The sequence below is a fragment of the Haliaeetus albicilla genome, chromosome 23, assembly GCF_947461875.1.
Source record: "Haliaeetus albicilla chromosome 23, bHalAlb1.1, whole genome shotgun sequence".
Lineage (NCBI taxonomy): Eukaryota > Metazoa > Chordata > Aves > Accipitriformes > Accipitridae > Haliaeetus > Haliaeetus albicilla.
In genome coordinates this window covers 685,647-707,249 of record NC_091505.1, presented here as the reverse complement: position 1 = coordinate 707,249, position 21,603 = coordinate 685,647, and the positions used below count along the sequence as shown (strand labels likewise).

Below are 21,603 nucleotides of genomic sequence, written 5' to 3'. Positions count from 1 at the left end.
TGCAGTGGGAGTCAGGAGGATGTGGGGTGAGCTCTTGGGGCTGGCATCCTGTGGGGGGAGCCTCTGTGAGAGCCATGGGACACTGCAAGAGCCAGGCCTGTGGGCGATGGGATCTCTGGTAGGAGAAAGGGAGGGTGTCTCTGGCTGCCAGCACCTCCAGGGTCCCCATCCCTGGCACTGAACATCCTGGGCAGTACCACATCTGCACAAGGCTGAGCTACACTTGGGGACCCCCCGCACGAGGGCTACATGCCTGGATCAACTATTGCCCTTAAGCTTCTTCTTCCCCCGGCCCAAACCTCACCACATCCCACTGATGGGGAAAAAACCACTCCCAGGTCAGGGGAAACTTGCTCAATGTGCCCTGGCCTCCAGCAAGCGAGCAGCCCTTTGCACCCAGGAGCCAGAGGTACTCGGTGATGGCTCAGCCCAGCCGCTTGCTCCGTCCCAGGCTGGAGCGTCCCTTACATGCCGAAGCTCAGCAGCCGCGTAGCGACAGAAAGGACCAGAAAGCGCTGGGAGGTTGTTATGGAAACAGCCACAAATTGGATCAGTACTTGGCGCAAGGAGCAGTTTGTGTGACTGATGTGGGAGCAGGTGGGTGTGACAGCCGCAGCGGTGCGGGGGCCCCACAGTGGCACCCCCGGCTCCCGCAGCCCCGTGCTGTGCCCCCGTGCCGGGGCAGAGCTGCAGCAGCGCTTCGGCCTGCGGGGACAGCCCACGATGGGGCTGTGGCAGGAGCTGTGGGCAGCGCAGGCGTACTCCCACCTCACCCTGGCCTCTGCGCACTCTCCAGGAAGACGAAGGACTGAGGCGAGCCTGGGGTGGTTTGCAGAAATGCCATCGAGAAGATATTGTCCCCCAAGCCCCCAGCCAAGCCAAGGCACATTATTGTCAAGCCAGGCTGCAGCAGCACCTCTGCAAACAGCTCCACTGAGGGTTGTGGGGTCCACGATTCGACAGCACGCCTGTCTTTCCGCACCCTGTTCCGGGGAGCCAAGCAAGCTACTCATCACTCCGAGCTACTCGTCATCTCATCTAGGGTGAAGCCCTAGACCCCGTGTCCTCCTCCGAGCCCTGTGGGCGCATGCAGCTCGCCTGCGCTTTCCCAACTGCGCGCTTCTTGCAGCCCAAGCGAGCTTCCCGCATGCTGTGAAGCGGCTCCCGGATGGTCCTTCCCACACGCAGCAGGGGGACACACCATGACGGGGCCTGTGAAGGCAGGAGGGTGCGAGCGGCTGAGTGCACCCCAGCATGCCCCGGCTGCCTCCTGCGGGTGGGGAGCGGGGGGAATGGCAGCTCCATCCAGCCCTGAGCGCAGGCTTCAGCTCAGCTCCCCGTTTCCAAAGTAGCCCCCCTCCTGGCAGAGAAAGCAGCTTCTTTGAAGAAGCTGTAAACGCTCGCTAAGTGGCCGAGCTGATTATTTTCTGGCCAAGAGACCATGTTAAAAAACAATAACCAGCGAAGCAGATGAGCTCATTGGAGAACAACGGCTCGGGGCCAGGCCGTGGCTGGGGGAGCGGGGCCAGGGCTGCGCAGGGCAGCAGCCGCCTCGCTGCCAGGGCTGTGTGGGACGCTGAGGGGGTCCCACGTCCTGGCGGAGCGGGTGCCCGATGGGGCACGGCCGGCAGCAGGGTCCCGGCTGAGCTGGAAGCCAGAGCCCAGGGCGCGGAGCCCCACGCCCGGCAGCCCCTCCGCTTGCCCCGCTGAAGGTGACCTCCTGCCTTCGTGCACCGCCGAGCTGCCCCGGCCAGGCCTGCCTGGCCCTGGCAGGGAATCTGCCTGCAGCGAGGGAAAAGCTGGGCTGAAACTGCCGTGCCACCTCGCGTCCCCTCCGGGTTCTGCATTCCTGGGATTCCTCCAGCGCAGCAACATATTTCCTCGCTCCGTGTCCCGGGAGCCGCGCCGGGGACTAACCCGTCCTCCCTGGGACTGGGTATTGCCGGCGGTGCCCTCCGTTCTCCTGGTTTGCCCACGGCTGGAGGAGCCGGCAGCCTGGCTCCCGCCGAGCAGCCACGTCCCCAGCAGTCTGCTGGAGCCCGCCATGGAGCCGTGGACAGGGTGGGCATATTGGGGGAGCGAGAGCTGCAAGGGGCTGCACCAGTGCACCGACCCCATGCTCCCAAGCCCCAGAGCTCGGCATCACGGTGCCCAGCGAGCTTATGGCTGTGCCACGGCCACGCTCTTCTCCAGGCTCAGGACCACAGCTCTGCACTCCTCGCCCCCTCCAGTTGCTCAGGGGAGGGAAAACGCACCGTGGGCTCAGCAACGGGGTCCTCTGATGGCCCCTGTGCCACCAGCACAGGACAAGCCCACGCAAAGGTTGGGCCCAGGGGACACAGGGACCCCGGCACTAATCACCCCAACAACCTGCACCCACATCCCTAGCCACCCAGAGCTTCCTCTGGGTGGGGAAAACTGAATGCACCCCAAAACGGCTGTGCCAGAGAACCAGCGCAGACCCAGACTGCCACCATGTGCCATGATGCCATCACTGGTTTGTGTCATTTATAAGCCCATCACGGGAGACATGGGGCGCAAGGCGTGGCACTGGCATCTCCCCCTGCGTGGCCACCAGATCCCCCAGCACCTCTGCCCACAGCGGCAGGAGGCGGGGAGCAGCACAGGGACACGCTGGGCACTGTCCTCCCCATGGGGTTCCTGGGGATGCTCCCTGCCCCAGCCATAGCGGGTGGGGAGGAAGAAGAGGGACACATCCAGCCCTAGGGCTGGGCACAGGCATGGGTGCTGCCCAGGGAGCGGAGGGCACTGCATCCCCCCCATGGGGCTCTGCCCGCTGTCACCATCGGTGTGTCCCGGCGCTGCGAGCCCTTGCATGACAGGCGATGAGGCACCCAGCCAGCCCCATCGTGCCATCCCCATTGCTCAGCACGTGTGGGTAGGAGCCAGAAGGAGCCGAGCAGGCGGCTTTGCCAGCCCCGGCTGTGCGGGCAAGCCCTGGGGCTGCCCGCTGCCAGCACCCACCTTTGGAGATGGCTGCCCATCCCGTGCCATGCACCCACCATGCTCCCTGCCCTTGTCCTGCGGTGCTGCCAGCCCCCTCCCCGGAGCGGGGCAGTGAGCCCAGCAGGCGGGGAGAAGGATAAAACTTCTACGTACCCAGCTCTGCCTCCTCCTCTTCCTCTCTTTGCAGGGACCGAGGCCACAGGGGACAAAGGCTGCCCCGTGCCCCACCAGCCGCTCCAAACCCCCATGGCCACTCACGGGGTGAGCTGGCAGCTACCCCGGCTGGGAGCGGGGGAACAGCCACGGCGCCAACTCTGCCGCTTGCTCACTCGATCGCTAACGCTAACTCGATCCAGGTTTGCTGGGAGAAAGGCTGGATGGAAACGCTTCTCCCACCCCAGCCCAGGCCCTTCTTAAAGATATAGCTACATGTCCCTGCTGCGGATGCCGGAGCCATGGAGACAGAGCGGGGCCGGAGCATCCGGCCAGCCTGCCCCGCACAGCACGGCTGCTATCTGGCATCCCTCTGGCAGGTCCCGGGAGCCGCAACAAGGGGCAGGATTGGTGGGACCCCTGGAGAGGAGATGCCAACCCACCACCCGTGCTGTCGGGCCGTGCCAGCCCACGTGGCTGCCGTGGGCAGCACCAGCCTTCCCTCTCCTGTAATTAATAGGGATCAGGCAGCTAGGTGAAGGGCTTTGCTCTGGACTCCTGCCCAGAGCAGCTCGAGCAGCTCCCCCTTGCCTGTCTGTGGGGACAGGATGGCCCCACAGTGCTCCCCAAGCCTGTAGCAAGAGCACTGGGCTCAGGCACACTCCCGGGAGGGCTTGGGGAAAGGATTTAGGAGACCATTGCCAAAGCACAGACGGGCAGCTCGTCTTGGCACAGGCTGATGGGCACCACGCGCAGCCTGGCGTGACCCACCAACCTGCCCCTCGCTGCCTGCCCAGTGGTCCTGGGTCTGCCCGGGGGCTTCCCTTAGCCACGGCCCTTCCCCGGGGCTGGAGAGCTCCTGGGGGAGCAGGGCGACTTGTGGGGCAGGCAAGCCATCCTGCCACCCTTCCCCTACCTCCTGCTGCGCCTGTCCTGCAGGTCAGCAGAAACCTGGGGCCACCAGGCAGCTTTCGCCAGCACAAATCCCCCCCAGCCTTTTGCCTGACTTCTTCCAGCCGAGCGCCCTGCACTGGGAGCCCTCGGGCTTTCCACGTAAGGATGAAACGAGCCATTCCCATGCACACAGCATAGGCATCCACAGCCCATCTCAGCCAAACCAGGAAAAGAGGGTTTGCAAAGCCATGGGGCTGCATGGCCACATGGAGCTGGTGTGGGCTGTGGCAGGGAAGGCACCGGTGCTGGCAGGGACCCTCCGACAGCTCTTGTCCCAAGGCACCCGCTGCCAGTTCAGGTGTGCATTAGCCTTGCTTCATGCTCCTGCTGCCCATTCTGCTTGCTGCAGCAGAAAATCCCCGTTAGCCTTTTTCTGCCACTTCAGGAAATGATCTGGCAGCTTCTGCCTGTCTGCCAGCTCTGGCAAACAACTCCTGGGCGTACGGCCCCGTCACTCAGGCAGTGATTTGGGCACGTTTGGAAAGGCTGTGTGTGCTCATGACGTGGTGTGCAAGCAGATCTGCTGTGTCCGAGATGCTGCCTGGCTGCTTGTGAGACAGCGGAGGGCAAGGATGCCAGGTGGCAAGCCTGGCGCAGCTGAAATGCGTCACATGCATGGATGAACTGCTCGGGTGCAGGTGAACCTAGCGTGCTGGCAATGATGCACCAGAGCATGAGCTGACATGCAGCCATGAACCAACTGCGCGTGGGTCATGCTTGTGGGACAAGATGGATCTGCCACCTCCAGACCAGACAGTGCAGGCAGGTCTGGAGGATTTTAAGGAGCAAACACAGCTCCTTCCTACCGCCACGCATGCTTTCCCACAGCCAGACATCATCTCCAACCCTGGGCCTGGGGGGCAAAGCCTGCCAAGCAACTTGCTGGATGAACGCACACTATCAACCCCTTCCCGACAGCTGCTTTGGAGGAGCTCAGAGACCCTCCCTCTGCTCCGGCTCACTCGGGTACCCACCAGTCGGCAGGGCCTTGTGCTTCGTCCAGCCGCAGCCCGAACCTGGGCTGCCCACAGCCCATGGGTTTCTCTCCTAGCGTGGGTTGCAATGGGATGAGCTGGAGCATCTCAGCCTCCCGGCAGCCCTTTGCCAAAGCCATCAGCCCCAGGGCTCGCTGGGGAGCAGCCTGAAGAAGGTCAAAGCCGGCCTCACAGCCCCCCGAGGCCAGCTGCACCCCATGGCCTTTGGGGAGGCAGCCATCCAGACCCTCCCCCCCCGCCTTGGCTGGGCTCCCAGCACGGGCAGGAAGGGAGCCAGTCCCACACAGGCAGCCTCTCGCAGGTGGCCCCGGCAGCCCACGCGCTGCCTGACAGCCGGGACCACCCGGGAGGCTGCCGGCTGCCAGCCACAACCGTGGGGAGGGGGAACGCGCTGGGGGGGCCGGCTGGAGCCGGGGCGCCTCTCTGTGCACCGGACAAGGGTGCACCCACGAGCTGGATCTGCGAAGAGAGATCTGCTCCCTCTGCTCGGCAGGATGCGGCCGCGTGAGAGCCCCTGGGATGGCGACGGGCGAGCCCTGCCAGGCGGGTAGATGCCAGCGACTGTGGAGAAAGAGCCCTGGCCCCCAGCGCTGCAGGCAGGGAAGGAGCCTGGGCAGCCCCTGGTCCAGCGACGGGCTGGGGCTGGCAGCCATGGGTGTGGCAAGTGAGCTGCAAGGGACAGCAAAGGGTGCTGGAGCAGGCATCCTGCGAATGCATGGGGTTTGTCTCAGAGCTGACCCCACAGCAGCAAAGACCCCACAATTTCACTGTGCAAGGAGCAAGCGCGGCAAGACAACCCATAAGCATCTCTCCAGGCGCTGCCTTCCCCTCTCAGTGCCCTGGCAGGCAGCGGGCTGATAAGTTTGCCGGCGCCTGCTGCGAGCTGCAGGAACCCCTTTCCTTTGGGATTTCAGAGACCGTGAGAGCCACAGACCAGTTGAGGCTCCTCCAAGGGAAGCCAGCATGGAGCACTGGCGGCACAGATCCCGACACCCATTGCACGTGCAGGATCCCCTCGCCTCTGCAACAGGCGCATGTGTGCATGTTCAGACACGTAAGCACATGCATGAGGATGGTGTTTGCCCTGCACCAGGGATGCAGGGTGCCCTGCTGTCCCCATCCTCCTGCCAAACCACGGGGACACTGAGGCAGGATCCAAGCTCACGCTGGGGCTGCGCTGCTCGGTATGGATGCGGCTGGTGACTTGAGGTGCTGGGAAGGGAGGAAGATTGCTGCTAACAGCCATTGCCTGCTTAACTGGGGGAACTATCTTGTTCCTCCCGGCTGCTTCGATCTGCCGTCATTAGATTAACTCTAGGAGCTAACGACCCGCTCCTGATCTCTGATCTCTGTACTGCCCACCACGCTCAGCCTCCCCCAACTGCCGGGCAGCTCCACTAAAGCTCCTGGAGCTGCGACCAGCTGCCAGCCGCCGCACTGTGCCAGGTTGGCATCTGCGCTGGGGGTCAGGGCTCCAGTGGAAGGGGGTCCATCACCCCGACATGCCGGCGGGTACTCACCCAGAACCGTGCACACGCCGCTGCCGGCACCCGAAGCGCCAGCCTGCTCCCCCGCCAGTGGCATCTCGGTGCCCGTGGCGGGCGGCTGTCCTCGCTGCCAGGCACAAGCACAGGAGGAGGGTGGCGGAGCCCGCTGGCACGGGTGAGAAGAAGAAGAGCAGATTCTCCCTGCCAGCACACTCGGCCCGTTCAGCGCCGTGCCAGCTCTCACTCAATCTAGGCTTTGTGCTGCCAGTGAACAGCCCCCGTGCGCGCGCAGCGGCCAGCGTGCTGCCCAGCCCCATGCCAGCGGCTGCGGGGTGCTGGGCACCACGTACCCAGGGAGCGGAGACCGTGTTGGGAGCTGGATATGAGTCCTCAAGGGACTGATGTGTTCCTAAGCAGCCAGGAGAGCTCCCTGATAGGTCCCTGTGTCACCCCCATGCCCATCAGGAGTGAAGCAGTGGGTGCCCAGCATGCACAGGAGAGCCCTTGGTGGCATTTGGGCCATGCTGAGCACTGCCAGGCACAGGCACAGCCACAGCCCCCCATGGGTGGCAGTGAGGCCACATAATGTGCCTCAGGGGGATGCACAGCGTACCCCACTGCACAGGGGTGTCAGGGTGGGGGTGCCATTGGCCTGCCTGGAGGCACAAGCTGCAGCCCTGGCACCCACAGCAGCATGTGGGGAGGCTGGGGGCTGGGGTGGGGGACAGGGTGGCATCTTCTGCCCTTGGCCCCAGTGCCATGCAAGGGACAGGGCAGCATCAGCTGGGAGGTGGGGACAGCGAGGGCTGGGAGAGGGACAATGGGACACGAGGGGCTGTGGGGGAGGATGCTGGTTGCTGGGGTGCTGCAGGGTTTGGGGACAGGACTTGTTGCTGATCGGCATCCCCTCCCCACACCTTGGCTGCCCCCACGAGGTGTCTGAGGGCACAGGCAGGTGGGCAGCACAGAGCCAGCTGGCACCCACAGATGCTAGAGCATTGCCAGCCGGGCACCCTGCTTGCTTTGCCAGCCCTGCTGTGCCACAGCAGCCCGGTGCTGCCAGGACTCCTGAAATCCCTGCTCGCTGGGAGCCCAGGCCTGGGCTCAGGATGTGGAGCAGGAATATGGGGTGCCCTGAACACCCCAGCATGTGGCTCTGTGCCCCATGCTGGGTTGTGACAGGGCACTCCATGCACTGGCCCCATGTATTTCACCCCTGGGAACAGGGGTAGGAGCCCTGGCCATGCCGCCAGACGTGTCCCAGTCCCCGGTTGACAGTGGGGAGCCTGGCCCTGGGGTGAGTGGCTCCTGCCTTTCAGTCATTATGGTCTCAAGATGACCTTTGCTGTGCTCAGGAGCAGCACCACGTGCTGTATGGAGATGGTCCATCAGGTTTGCACAGTGTCTGGCATCTGCCAACTAAAAAAGTCCTACAAACAGCAAGCACCGGGGGATGAGCCGCTGGTCCACAGCAGCACGGGTGCTTGTGGTGTCAGTCCTGGGTCCAGCGCCTGGCACCACCGAGAAGCATGCTCTCAAGGTGGGACAGAGCCCTCCAGCACCCGGTCACCTGCTTTCCAAAACACAGCCCCACCAGCTACTGGTGCTTCACAAAGCACCCGGCTGAAAGAGAGAGCCCTTCTGAGAGTCAGGACACCCCTTTGGGTGCTACCAGAAATCCAGCCAGCAAAACGACCCTCTGCCGCTCCTTGCTGCCTGCACAACCCGCACACGTGTAGCGGTCCTGCCTGCACGCTCACACCTCTTCTTTCCCCGAGCATCAAGGAGATCTCTGCAGCTGGAAAACGGGTTGCCAAAGCGAGCTCCAACTCTTGCTTCCACATGGAGATGAATGCATCCTTCAGACTGCTTTAAGATGACGCAAGCTTCTTTGGAGACACATATGTGAAGCCAATCCATGTTCCTGTGCACCGTAACTGCTGCCATATTCACAGCCGATGTGATGTGGTAAGTGCTTCCTAAGAGGAACCACTCTACTACAGAAATACTGGTACTAAAGCAGTCTCTCTTCTAAGCCACACCGCAGGGACTGGCCCAGGCAGGAGGAAACACGAACATCAGGGATGTGCAAGGCTGCGAGGGGACAGTGGTGCCCACCTTCCCTCGTGCCTCTGAGCACTTCTTGCTGGGTGACGGCGGTCCCGAGGACCTGCTGCCCCTGATGGCCACAGCCCAGCTCCCGAGGAAAGACCGCCAGCCGGATCAGCTCTCACGTAAATCCTTTCAAAATGCTACCCAAGGGTGAAAATCCTTCCAGTCAGAAGCAGGATTTGGGTCCATCTAAGCAGGAATCCCAGCCCCAGCAAAATCCCAGCAAGAAGGGAGAGAGGTCGTGGCAATGAACCGGAGATGGCACCCTCAACGTCAGCTCCCAAGATGTCCCGAGCGTGTCCCCCCAGATGGAGCCAGGCACCGCAGGGACTGCACGACCACGGACAGTGTGTGCTGGCAGGGGGGCTTGCAATCACGGAGGGTGGCAAAGCCCAGCTGGGGCTGCTCTTTCCTTGCAGCAACTTCAGCGGCATAGGGAAGCTGCTGAAAGGCAGGGATGGTGTCTCCTCCTAACCACCGCGCTGCCTGCAGCATGCATTTTCCGAGAGCGGCTATCAGCCCACCGCTGAGGAGGGCTATCAGCCAAAGCGGGTCTGGGTGGCAGACGTGCGTTGTTCATTTATCCGCCTTTTCGCTCAGCTGCTCCCGCAGGCGGTTCCTGTTAAGAGGAAGGGTGCGGCTCCCCGCTCCCCCTCCTCTGGCAGCTGAAGCCATCCATCCCAGCCTTGGTCACCTTCCCGCCTCCCGCCTGCGCAGAGGCAGCCTTTGGGGAAGCTGTGCTTTCCCCACTGATGCTGAAATAACCGCTGGTTTAGAAAAAAGCAGGCAGAGAAAAACTCTTGGAGGTCTGGGAGGTTTCTGGCGGCTGCTTTGCCCAGCAGAGGAGGCTGCAGCGGGTTGTGGCCAGGCTGGGCTCCCAGGGCAGGGACCTCAGCAAACTGCTTTGGAATTGCTGCCGGGGCAAGCAGCCTTCACCCTGCGCTTGCCACAGCCTGTCCTGATGGCCAAGGAGACTCAGAGCTGCCCCATGACAAATGCCTCTTCCCAGCGGCGGTGCTGGCCGCAGCCGGTCAGGGCTGCCGGGGAGGAGAGCACCGCTCTCCCCGTGCCTGTGGGCAGTGGCTGCTGGCAAGCGGGGATCGAAGCCACATCTCACTCTGAACTAACCCTTCTCATCCCCTGGGTTTGGGGTGTCTCCTTCCCCATGGCTCTGCACAGCGAGAGCTCTGCACCGCTCCTGGCACCTTCGCTCCAACTTGAAGGGCACTGACCCCATGGAGAGGAGCTGGCGAGGGCGGCTGCGGGGCCAGAGGGAGCGGGGCTCAGCTACCTGGCCCCCAAAACGGAGCCATGGGTCACCGGTAGGTTCACACAGGTGCACCCCTGGGGCTGTGGTCACATCTGTGAGAGGTGGCTGCAGCCCCTGTCCCCGACAGTGGCTCTGCCTGGGGCCGAGGGACAGCCCAGCCACTCCAGCCTGGCAGGACACTCGAGCAAGTCAGCAAGGTTTTTTTTTTCTTTCTTCCTGTTGTTTTTTTTTTTTTTTTAAACTGATGACAGGATCTGGGGGAAAACATCTGTGCCAGCCCTTACCCACCCAGTGAGGAGAGAGCCGGGTGGAGGGTGCAGGGGGGCAGCAGCCCCTGGGTCTGGCTGACAGCTCTGCCTATCTCGATGGCTTGTTTCAAGACGAAGGCTGGGAGGTCAGAGGACAGCGAACGCTGCATATTTCGGCAAGAGCAGTAAACAGCTCTTCCTGCCAGCACAGCCTGGGGTTTCTTCCAGGGAACCATCCCCGGAGCTCTTCAGGGACGACGGTTCAAATAGCTCTCGGCGCCAGGCCCCCATCCTCTTCTTTGCTGAGATTTATTTCTAGAGCCGCTGGGTCCCCAGGGAAGAGGGCTGAGCTGGGAGCACTGGCTTGTGTCACCCAGCCGGTGCCCATGGAGCCACTGACAGGCAGGACGGCAGCTGGTTGGGGATCAGCATGAGAGCCAGCAAGCCAGAGTGCCAGGGGCTTTCCTGGGCTGCAAAGCAGCCCCCACCTTCAGTGCCAAGTGCTGGCAGGAGACCCAGGTTCAGTGCCACCCCTCCAAGACGTAGCTGTGCCAAGGGGAGCGGGACGGGGAGCCTGGTACCCGCTCTGCCCTCAGCCGTAGCAGGACGCCCGTGCCCAGTGCTGGCATCCTCGCCTCCACGTGCCGGTGGGCAGGATGCGCCCAGCTCCCTGGGGACAGGCACGCACCCTCCCCACTCTCACACAACTGCCGATGAATAAGAGCAGAGGAATCCGACAGCCCTTGGCTGCCATCTTGCACTGGAAACAACCACACTGCCTCGTCAGATTAAGCGCTCCCCAGCCCTTCATCTGGCAGCAACGCTGCTACACCAGCATCTCCCCCTCCTGATGAGGAAGACGAGGCAGCTCCCACTGGCTCACAGCCTCCAGACAGATGGATGGACATGTCCTGCTGCACAGTGGTGAACCAAGCTCCCCAGCCGTGGGGCTTCCCTTGCCGGCAAGGAGACCCATGGCTTTTGGATCCCTTTAAACCTGCCTGGGAGGAACCAAAGCCAGGCAAAGGCTCCTGACCCAACTGTGGATGCCCAGACCTGGGAGCTGAAGTGGCGTGAGGACCATCCTTGGGACCATGCCAACCTGAGCTGAAGTGAGCTTGGCCATTCAGGGCTGGGCAGACAACCCCATGCCCTGCCTCCCCCGCAGGCAGCATGGCTGCGGTTTCCTAGCTGGGGTTTGGCAATGCCTGGAGCGATCCCACTTGCTGCGAAAGCCCCGAGAAGTCTCTGATCCCCACCATACAGTGTCAGCGAGGAGGCAGAGGATGGGACTAACCCGGCCCAGTGGAGATTGCAGCGAGCAGGTGCTGCAGCTGGCGCTGTGCCGAGCTGGTGTTGGCTCCAGACCTGCCTGGGAAGGATGGCACCCGCTCGCTCCCAGGGCCTGAACCACCACTGTCCTTACAAGCTGGTCAGGCCAGCTGCGACATGTCGCCCAGACACCACTGGCTGCATAAAGGCTACACCAGGGCGTGTTCGGTCCTGGGTCATTTTCCCCTGCATCTCCCAGGGACAAGACATTGGGGTTTTGTTCCGGTTTAAGAGGAGAAATGTGATTTTTGCCATTGGATCCTCTTTGAGAAATGGAAACAAGGAGGAAAAAAAACCCCAAACCCCGAGCAGGGTGTTGTTAAGTATTTGCTCCTCACTCAAGGGACTCCGCACAGTGCTGCAGCTCGGTGCAAAGCGCTCTTGCAGAGCCTTGGGCTGTCTCCACTCTCCCCATGGTGCTGGGGCACTGGGGGCTTGCAAAGAGCTCCCATCCTCCAGAGACATGAACCATTCCCCTGTGACAGGCTGATGCTGGAGCTCTTAGAAAAACAAACAGCAACCGAAACAGCAATCGGAATTTTGTTCTTCCCCTAAGTAAAGAGTTCAGTAAAGCTGGAGGCTCCCGCATCCCACCAGCTGCAGGAACAGCGGTGGTGGATGGATGAGGAGTGGGTAGGAGGGTGGGTGTGTTGTGCTCCCCTTGGGGTGTGGGAAGAAATGCAAGCCCCCCCCCCCCAGTCTCTGCACTACCAGAGCAGGGGTGAAGGAGAGGTGTGGTGGGCACAGCTCCTCTCACTTCACACTGCCCCAGCTATTCCCACAAAAAAGAAATCAAAGCAGTTTTATCACCACGCACCCCCGACCCCCAGCTAGCCAGCCAGCTCAGAGAGCTACCCCTGCACATCTGCATACATGCATATTCATGGGATTCTAATGAGGAGCTGCAGCACGGGAGGACTATTTGCTGGCTGCGTTACGCACGCTGCTTGCAACTAGCTGTGATGTTGCTCTATGAGAAACTCCAGGCGCACGGCACTGACGCGCAGCTGAAAACGCAACCTGGGGGCTACAAACCCAACCTGCCCACAGCAGTGGCTGCCTCCCACCCTCACTGCGCTACAGCCGTCCCTGCCGTCCCCCACGCCGTCCCACCCGCCTCCCACAGCTGCCACGGCAGCACACAAGGCTCCTGTGGCCACGGAGAGCATTCCCAACCTGCCGGCCAGACGCGGGTGGCGAAGGACCATCTGGTCACTGTCACGGCCAGCTCCTCCTCCGGGAGACACCGGTCCAGCACGTGGGGTGACGACGCTGCAGGGTTTGGCGCTGCACTGGTGCTGTGCACGGGTCAGCTTGGGCGACTGTGGTACCTTCTCGTCCCCTCATTTCTCTACCGGCCGATGCATGGGACAGTGGGAGCCTCTTCTTACCCCAATAACTGATTTACTCCACCAGCATTTGCAAGAGTGGTGGATCTCCCAGGCTGAGGCTGAGCGCTCCGCTTGCTCCCTGCATCCGGGAAGCACGCTACGAGGGTCTGGCAGTCATTTCCCATGGCTCCACGCAGACGGAGCAGCAAAACAGCACTTGTAAGGGGGTTTGCAGAAAGCACAAGAGGCACGCATTTTGCCAAGGGCCTGAGAAATGCACTGAGCTTCTGGGGAAAACATGCTCGAACAACACTCCCCCTCCCCGCCCCGCCAAGACTTTTAAAATAAACTTTTATAAACAATTCCAAAATGAGCTTATTTTAAGCTCCTCTGAAACAGGCTGCCCGCTTCTGACCCAGCACAGGAGCCTGTGCCAAACCAAAACGCTTGAAATGGGAAATGAAAGCGGTCCAGGCAAAAACAAACCCTGCTCACTGCCAGGAGAGGGGACGAGCAGACAGGATGCCCAGGCTGCAACTTGTCATTTTCCCCGGACACACGCAACCACGAGTGAAAGCTGCTCCGTGCTGACCTGCAGCTACACGCTGGCTGAAAGCGCAGTGAGGGGACGGCCACCTCAGTCCCCTGCCCTGGGACGAGGGTGAAGCATCCAAGGCAAGGACGGCAGGGCGGACCAGCTCTCGCAGCCCGACGTCCCCGCTTTCCCAGAAACAGGCCCCGGTAATCGTGGACGCAGCGTGAAACGCGTGCTTGGCCGTCAGCCTGGAAAATGCCCGCTGCGTGCGGGAAAATAAAGGCCAGGCAGAGGGAAAGGCTGCTGCTGGGCTGTCCCAGCCTCACCCCAATGCCACAGGCTGTCACGATCCCCTGGCCTGCCCCAGCGACCGGGACGACAAGGACTTTGCGGTGGCATCGCCGCTCCCCGGCTCCACTGACAGAAGAGCGGGGACCTCGATGGCGGGAGCTGCCGTGGGTCACCCACCACTCAGAGGGGACGCGGGGGACCACGTCGGGGGCACCGGCGGCAGAGAACGCCCCCCCCCGCACTGGGGAGGGGAGACGGGATCCCCCTCGGAACGGGCGGCAGCCCTGACGGGTGGCACCCCCCGGCCGCGCATCCCTCCCCCCCCCACACCCCTCCCCGGGGCTGGGGGACCCAGGGACCCCCCCGGGGGCGTCGGGCCGGGCCGGGCCGGGGGTCGCCTTACCTGGGGCGGCGTGCGCCCCGCGCGGCGGCCGGCCCCGCAGCAGCGCCTGCAGGCGAGCGGCTCGACGGTGCAGCCGCCCGGTGCGGCGACCCAAGGCCAGGACGTGACCCTCGATGTCTCCCAGGAGGGCGAGCGAGTGGCCGCAGAGGTCGGCGAGCTGCCGGAGCAGGGTGAGTGCCGCCAGGCTGCAGGCGTCCCGCAGCTCGGCCAGCGGCACCGCCGGCCGCCCCCGCCGCGCCACCACGCTCCGCTTGTAGAAGGGCATGGCCCGGCTCGGCTCGGCTCGGTCCCGCCCGGCTCGGCTCGGTCCCGCCCGGCTCGGCTCGGGACGGCCCGGCTCGGCTCGGCCCGGCTGCCCCCCCGGCCAGCCCCGCGGCTGCGAGGGCTCTGGGCCGGCAGCGGCGCCGGGGCTCGGGGCCGGCCGGTGGGAGGAGGAGGAGGAGGAGGAAGAAGAAGAGGAGGGAGGGGCGGCCCCGCTCGGGGATGCTCGGACCGGCGGCGGGGCCCGGGGGCTCGTCCCGGCAGCCGGGAGGGAGAGACCCGACCCGGCGCGCTGCGCTGCGGGGAGCGGCGGGTCCGCTCCGGGCTGGCTCCCGGCGGGACCCCCCCGGCGCCGGCACCGCTCGGGCTGGGGGCACGGCCACCCCCCGATGCCGACTCTTCCCTCCCGGTGACCACCCGGGAGGGCACGGGCATCCATCCCCCCCGCCCCCCGCCCGGTGCCTGCTTCCCACCATCGGCGGTTCCTCCCAGGCCAGGGCTGGCGGGGGGTGCAGGCATTCCCCCGGATCCTCGGCTCAGCTCCCCTGGGATTTGGGTGGGGGGCTCTGGGGCTGCTGTTCTCCAAGGGAAGGGCAGAAGCCCGATAGCTGCAGCAGGGGAAGCACATTCATCTCGCATTTTTCTGGCATTCCTCTCCCGTGGATGTTCTTGGCCCCCAGCAGCTGCTCTCCTCCGCCCGTCCCCCCCCTCCCCAGCGCACACTAAAGCAAATATTTGTGCTGGCCCACAGTGGCAAAAATTCCCCTGTTTGAAGCCGTCTGCAGCCTGCCGTCCCTCTGGGGTGGCAATGGGATGCCGCCGAGATGTACTGGCTGCTGGTGTCCCGAGTCACCGCAGGCTGCGTGTTCTGCAGGCAGCCCGGTCTGGGCAGGGTCTTGGGCAGGGTTCGAGCTTGGGCAAGGCAAAGCTGCTGAGCAGAGCTGTGGGGCTGCTTTCTGCCCCGGCAGAGGGAGAGCACCTGGAAGGACATTTCACTGCAGTCTCCGAAGCCTCTTCCTTCAGGTCCCTGGACTTTTAAGCATCATTTTACAGCCACAGTGGGTCTGTACACCACTCTGGGGCCACACCACTGAGTGACCCAGTGCTGTTTGCCCCTGCCTGTGTCCAGCCCAAAAGGGACAAGCCCGGTGAGGGTCAGGGTGCCAGGCACAGGGGGATGAGTTGGGTTTTCCAGTCCTTCAGCCAGGCTGCTCGCAGGGAGGCTCCAGCTGAGCCCAGGAGCTCAGCATCCTGGGCAAGAGCAGCAGTGAGGGCAGGATCCCCACCAGCACTTGAGAAGCCTTTTGCTCTTCCCTAACCAGGCTAAATTTAACATGTTCTTATTTGATCTGTTCTTCATGCCAATATTTTTTCCCCTTCAGTAAGAAAAATGTGCATTGGCAGCATGTTCCTGTGGCTATATGGGTGTCCCTAGGAGGGGACACAGGCTGGAAGCACAGTGCCAGGGCGGGAAGGATGGGGAACCCTTTTGTGGCTTGGAAGAGCCCCTAAGGAGGCCAGGTTTAATCTGAAAATGTATTTACTACTTCTTGCCTGCATCTGCCCCTGTGCTGGCACGTGCCCTGGGCACTGTGCAGCAGCAATAGTCAAGAGAAGAGCAGCTGTGGTGGGTGCACCCCCAGATCCAGCTAGCCTGGCAGCCTGTCCCCAGCAGCCCTGGTTGCCTGGGGCAGAGTAGGAATGGAATTCCTACCGGGAATTTCCCAAGCTGGATGCCATTTCTCCTTGCATGGAGAGAGCTCCTATTCATGCTCCGCTTGGGCTCGTGTAAATGTTTGTGCATCCAAGCCCAGCTTCACAGGCCTGCTACCATCATGAGAAGAACACGCTGCTTTCTTCCCTTCCCCTTCCCCTTCTCCTTCCCCTTCCCCTTCCCCTTCCCCTTCCCCTTCCCCTTCCCCTTCCCCTTCCCTTTCCCACCTTTTTAGCTTCATTAGGTGCCCCTTAGCTCTTCTCTGTGATGAGAGCTCAACAGTGTCTTCTCCAGGACACTATCGGAGCTCTCCTACGTCGTCTCTTCCCTAGGCTGATGAGACCATGGTGGTCAGCACCTTCCCAGATGAAGTTCAGGCAGCAGGTAAGAGCTGAGGAGCACTGGTGGGCTCGGCTCTCTCCCGCGCTCACGATGCTCCAGGACTTTATGTTGTAGCTGCAAGTTCACACTCTGCTGCTTGGATTTCCCTGCAGGTGCGTTCCTACAGCTTGCAAGGTGTCACCAGGGATGAGCCCACCTCAAGCCTGGCCACCCCAGGGAGCCACCGCTGCACACAGGTCTCACCAAGGGCACAGGTGTTGTGGGAGTGAGATCCTTGCAATGCCAGGGATGGAGCCCAAATCCTGGGAGGCAAAAGCCTGGCCTGGGTTTTCTTTCTCATGCACACACGCATGGCATGGCAGTGGGTCAGGGGTGGGAGGTGTGGGGTAGGGGTAGCTGAAAGCCTACAGGATGGCTTCTTTTTGGTGTTTCAAACTGGCTGGGGAGCAGCTGGGACAGCCTACAAGCACCCGGTTGGCCTGGCCCCATAGCAGGGGGCCGTAGGCAGGCAGAGCCTGGGAGATGAGAGCTGTCCCAGTCTGAGCAGGACAGAAGGTGGAGCATGAAAGCCCCCCTGAAATAGTTTGGGGGGAGCGGAGCAGCTGCCGGAGACAGTGCGAAGACGATGGAGAGGAGAGGGCTGGCTTTCCACTGCATGCAGAAGTCCCCATGCATGGGTGTGGGCTGGTGTCTCAAATGCGAGCTCTTCCAGCGCGACAGGTTAACCTGGGGAGGGCAAATTCAACACCTCATCGCAGTCACAGGTTTGAACTGATTTACCCCAGACAAATGCGTGTCTCCCCATATACCCCTCCCTGGGAGAGGCCAGCTTTTGCATACTGCCTGTGAAACCACACAGTAGCTTTGTTCAGACACCTCCCCTGCCAGCACCATGCAGGTTTCTGTGTGTTGCAGTTGGGGAAACTGAGGCACGGGGGTCACATCCCGCTGGGAGGTAAAGAGGGTGAAGTCAGCCCAATTCTTTTGGCCTGGTCAGTCCTCGATCATGAATCATCTTCCGGGTAAGGAGAGCATCTGGAGCCCATGAGGATCAGTGGTACAGGTCTAGTGGGGAAGAACAGGCTGTGCTGAGCGCAGGGAGCCCGCTCTGCTCTGCTCTGCTCACTTCCTATCCCCAGCCTACCCGCCCTTCCCAGCACTGCCAAATGAGAAAGAACACACATGGACAATGTGCCTATTTTTGTGGCTTTTCCAACAGGATTCTGCTTATTTTGAGATTTCTTTATAGAGCAAAATTCAAGAGCCAGGTTTAAAATGTCCTTCCTAACAGCTGCAATGCACACCTGGACACGATCCTGCTGGCGGTCAGGGATGAAGGCAGGGAACCCTACCTAAACATGAATTTATACAATTTTTTTCTGATTTTGAGGCGTTTTCCCTTTGTTCTGCCTTGTGATGCAGGTTTGCTATGGCAGCAGTGCTAAGGTGTTCAGTGTTCGCTTCGGCTTGTTCCCAGGTCTCGAGGCTGGCTTAGCAAGCAGGAGGACTTTAAGCCTGGTAAGTGGAAAGGGCTTTTTCTTTTGCTTTCTGTGTGCCTTTGGCCTAATTTTCAAGCCTTTCTCTGCAACCGGAGAGGTCCGAACACCTCACCATCAAGTGCAAGTGGAGATCCTCAGGTAATCACCTGACTCTGGGAGCCAGGGGATTCATAAAACCATCACACAGCGCAAGAGCCATAATAAATCACAAAATCTGGTTGCTTAGCAACTTAAACTGGCTTTTTCCTAAATGGAGTGTGTTTTCCTTAAGTCTTCTGTCAACTATTTAGCGTGAGAAAAATAAAATGACCCTTAAAACGTGAAGTAAGCTGCATAATGAAGTCACCACATTATTATGATGATCATTACATTAGGAGTGGGGCTGGCCAGGGCAGGAGAGCTGGAAATGAGCAGCCACAGCCCTGCAACGGCTCTGGAACTGCTGGACAAGCCCCAGCAGAGAAATCCCATGGGGAAGCAGAGTGGGAGCCTTGTAGCCCTGTGCCTGCACCAGGTTATTTCCCTTCAGGTGCAGGGTCTCGATTCTCTGCCGGGGCCGGACCCCTTGGCGTGGGCAGAGCCGGGAGCCAGGCGCTGCTCCAGGGATGCAACTTGCTGTAATGGACGTGTGAAACCCCGGCGTATGGAGTGATGGGCTCGGGATCCTGTGGGAAACAGCTCAGTTGGCTACTGGCCGGGAAGGATCTTAGCCAGTTCTGCAAACATTGATTGCAACCAGATGCTGCGGGAGATGCTTTTCCTGCTCCGGCTCTGCTCCACCCCGCAGCAGAGCGTCTCCCTGGAGGAAGGGGACATGGAATACCCTGGAGACGATGCCTCGGGCAGGCTTTTTTTGGGTGGCAGTGCTTTGGCGGAGTCTCACTTGCTGGTGAGGGGGCAGGGGATGGGGATGCCAGGATCCTGGAGGGGGTTAGCAGGGGGACCTGACCTTTCTCCTTCTCCCCTCCTTGTCCTGGGGCCTCCCACTGCAGCAAGAACCAGGCAGCAGCTTTTAAGCTATTTGCCAAAGTGCACCGGCTAGGACAGCTGCTGGCTTGGCCTCCGCTTTGCTTCCAGCCAAGAGGAGCAGCGGGGAGGGAGCAGGAGGCACGTTGAGGAGCACGGAGCCCCAAGCATGGCGGAGGAGCAGCCTCGCCTGGCCGCCCTCGCCCTGCAGTTGACGTAATGCCGAGCTGGACGGGTGGGGGGACACATGTTTGGCAGTGAGGGCTGCCAGATGCCTTGTATGGTTGGGATTTCCTCTGCTCTCTTGCTTGCTGGGGACTCCTGCAAGCTGCTGTGCAGCCACCCAGCCTTAGGTTCTGCTGCAGTCCCGGCAAGGTGGGCAGCCTGGGGAGCCCACTCCTGCCCTTGCCTTGCAAACCCTGTCGGGAGGCTGACTGCCAGGTGCACACACTGCAAAGGCAAGACAGTAAATGTCTTTGCCTTGTGTCTTCTCACTTAACATCTGGCGATACGAGTAAGTATCATCATCTCTTTACAAAATTGTCCACTCCAGAGGCACTCTTGGAAGTCTATAAAGCCAGGGCAGCGACACCGGATGGGACCAATGCCTCTGACATTCAGCGTCCAACAGTCAAACTTGCGTTTTTTTGCAGAACTGCTTCTTACTACACCAAGACCTTGAGCCCAAGGGCAACACTTGGCCGGAGCCCACAGCCGCGGAGGTGAATCAAGCTTGTGCTCCCCATGGGCAGCATCTGACCAGAGCAAGATGCGATGGGTGCAGCTCTGGGCCGGAGCTGCTCTGCTCCAGCTCCTCCCAGGACCCCTTGCCCCGGGTCCCTGCCATGCTGCCCGGATGCCTGGGTCCCCCCTGCACCCACTGTGCAGCGAGCAGCAGGTGTGGGGCTCCCAGTGGCACCCCGGTGCCCACTGGAGGGTGCTCTCTGCCAAGGTTTGTGCCATAGATGCTTCCAAGCAGCCCTTGGTGCAGCAGCTGGTGAGAAAAAAATAAGGTAGAGGTTGGAGTGGTTTTGCTGGGATCTGCAAGTCCCTTCTCCAGCGAGGAGGCGGTGCTGGACACCACCGGGTATAGTGCAGGACCCCCACTGGAGCCATGCTCCTCGGAGCCAGCTCCTGCCTCTTGTCCCCCCCCGCCACCACCCTGCCTTGATTTGCCCTCCCAGGCCTTTGCTGTGGGGCCACGGTTTCGTGGAGCGGCAGCCGAGGGAGCACGGCTGCTCCATGTGCCCGAGCTGTGGGTAAACACCTTCAGCCCATGCTGCATGGCCGTGCCACTCTCCGTGGTCTTGGGGCACACCGCCTTGGAGCCTGCGGGGCTACAGCTCCCAAGCCATCTCTTATGGTCCCTCTGGAAAGTCCCTTTCCCATTCCTGCTCCAAAATCCAGTAGTTTCTGCAGGCTCCCTGCTCACCCTGAGCCTCCTCCCAGGACTCTCCGGGCAACCTGTGCAATTTTATCGAGCAGCTCCCAGCATGGGCACACAGGCTGCAGGGGCCATGCGTCCCGTCGGGCAACATCCCACAGCCCAGGACACTGAGGGCAGGAGATGGAACAGCACCTGGGGTCAGACTTTTCTTCCATGCGATCCCCTTTATTTACTGAGTTACATGCAAGGTCTCCAGAACTTCATCTGAGCAACATGAAATATCGCCACCCAGGCAAATGGACCACAGCTACTGCCTCCTCCCTGTCCCTGTGCTCGCACTGAAAATTAATTGGCAGACCGGTTACTCCAAGAGTGTCTCCTACAATCAGGTCTTCTCACGATGCCATTTGCTACCAAAACTGGATACAGCATCCCCTCATCGTAGCTCACATGGTCCTAATTGTTACAGGAACCCTTTTTCTCTTTAAAGTAGCTCACCTCCACCCTGGTAGGGACTGCCACATGCTTTGGAGCTGAGCTTTGCACTCGCCGAAACTTGTGTGCTACACTATTTGTTTGTTGAAGTGCATATTCAGCTACAAACTCATCACCCAGTTCCCTGGCTTAGGTTTCTCTGAGGTGCTTACGGGCTTTTCTGGATTCAATTAACTTCCCTCTGTGTCATCTGCAAACTGGGCTCTGCTTTCCAGTACTTTCTCCTTTCCAGATCACTGTGGAAAACATTAACATATGCAGCGATGAGATCCGTGGTGGTAGTGTTCATGAAAAATTGAAGATTAAGTCCCCTTAGTTTTCTGAGTTGTTTTTTTTCCATAACGGTATTCTTCTCCTGGCCCCTTGCCTGCCTTTAGTGCTGCACCTTGCTCAGACCTCTGGCGAGCCCAAGTAAGCCATACCTCCTGTTGGAAGTAGGAGCAGTATTGGGGACGTTTTGGAGAGGCTGACACATTTTCCTTCACGGAATCCGTGTCATCCCATCTGTGCTCCGTTAGTCTATTTTTAATCACAATTTAAAAACATTTTCCAGGAACAAATACAAAGCCTACTGGCCTGTAATTCCTCCAACCCCTAGCGACGTTTTAGGTCCAGGTACATGAATTGCTGCCAGGTAGAGCAGGGGCTGCATTAAAGGGTTGCATATTTTTGAAAGCAGATCAACAATTAAACTCTCCCCAATTTTTATCACATTATTACACCTTGTTGAGTCACCGTTGTGCACCTAATTGGTTTTCTTGAACTAGAGGCTGGTAATATTCCCCTACTAACTTCGGCTCCTGACAGCTGGCGTGCCGAATCCTGCAGATGCCCCACGTGGGTGTGTGTGCGCACTCTTGG

General features: G+C 60.9%; 1 protein-coding gene across 1 annotated transcript in view; it reads right to left on the bottom strand.

Moving 5' to 3' along the window:
- NHSL2 (NHS like 2) overlaps positions 1-14,438 on the bottom strand; it is a 36,629-nt gene extending 22,191 nt beyond the window's left edge. The window contains exon 1 of the mRNA XM_069810750.1: positions 14,079-14,438. Within this exon, the coding sequence (XP_069666851.1) occupies positions 14,079-14,343 (265 nt within the window). The 5' untranslated portion in view covers positions 14,344-14,438. The remainder of the gene's footprint in view (positions 1-14,078) is intronic.
- Positions 14,439-21,603: the final 7,165 nt, after the last annotated feature.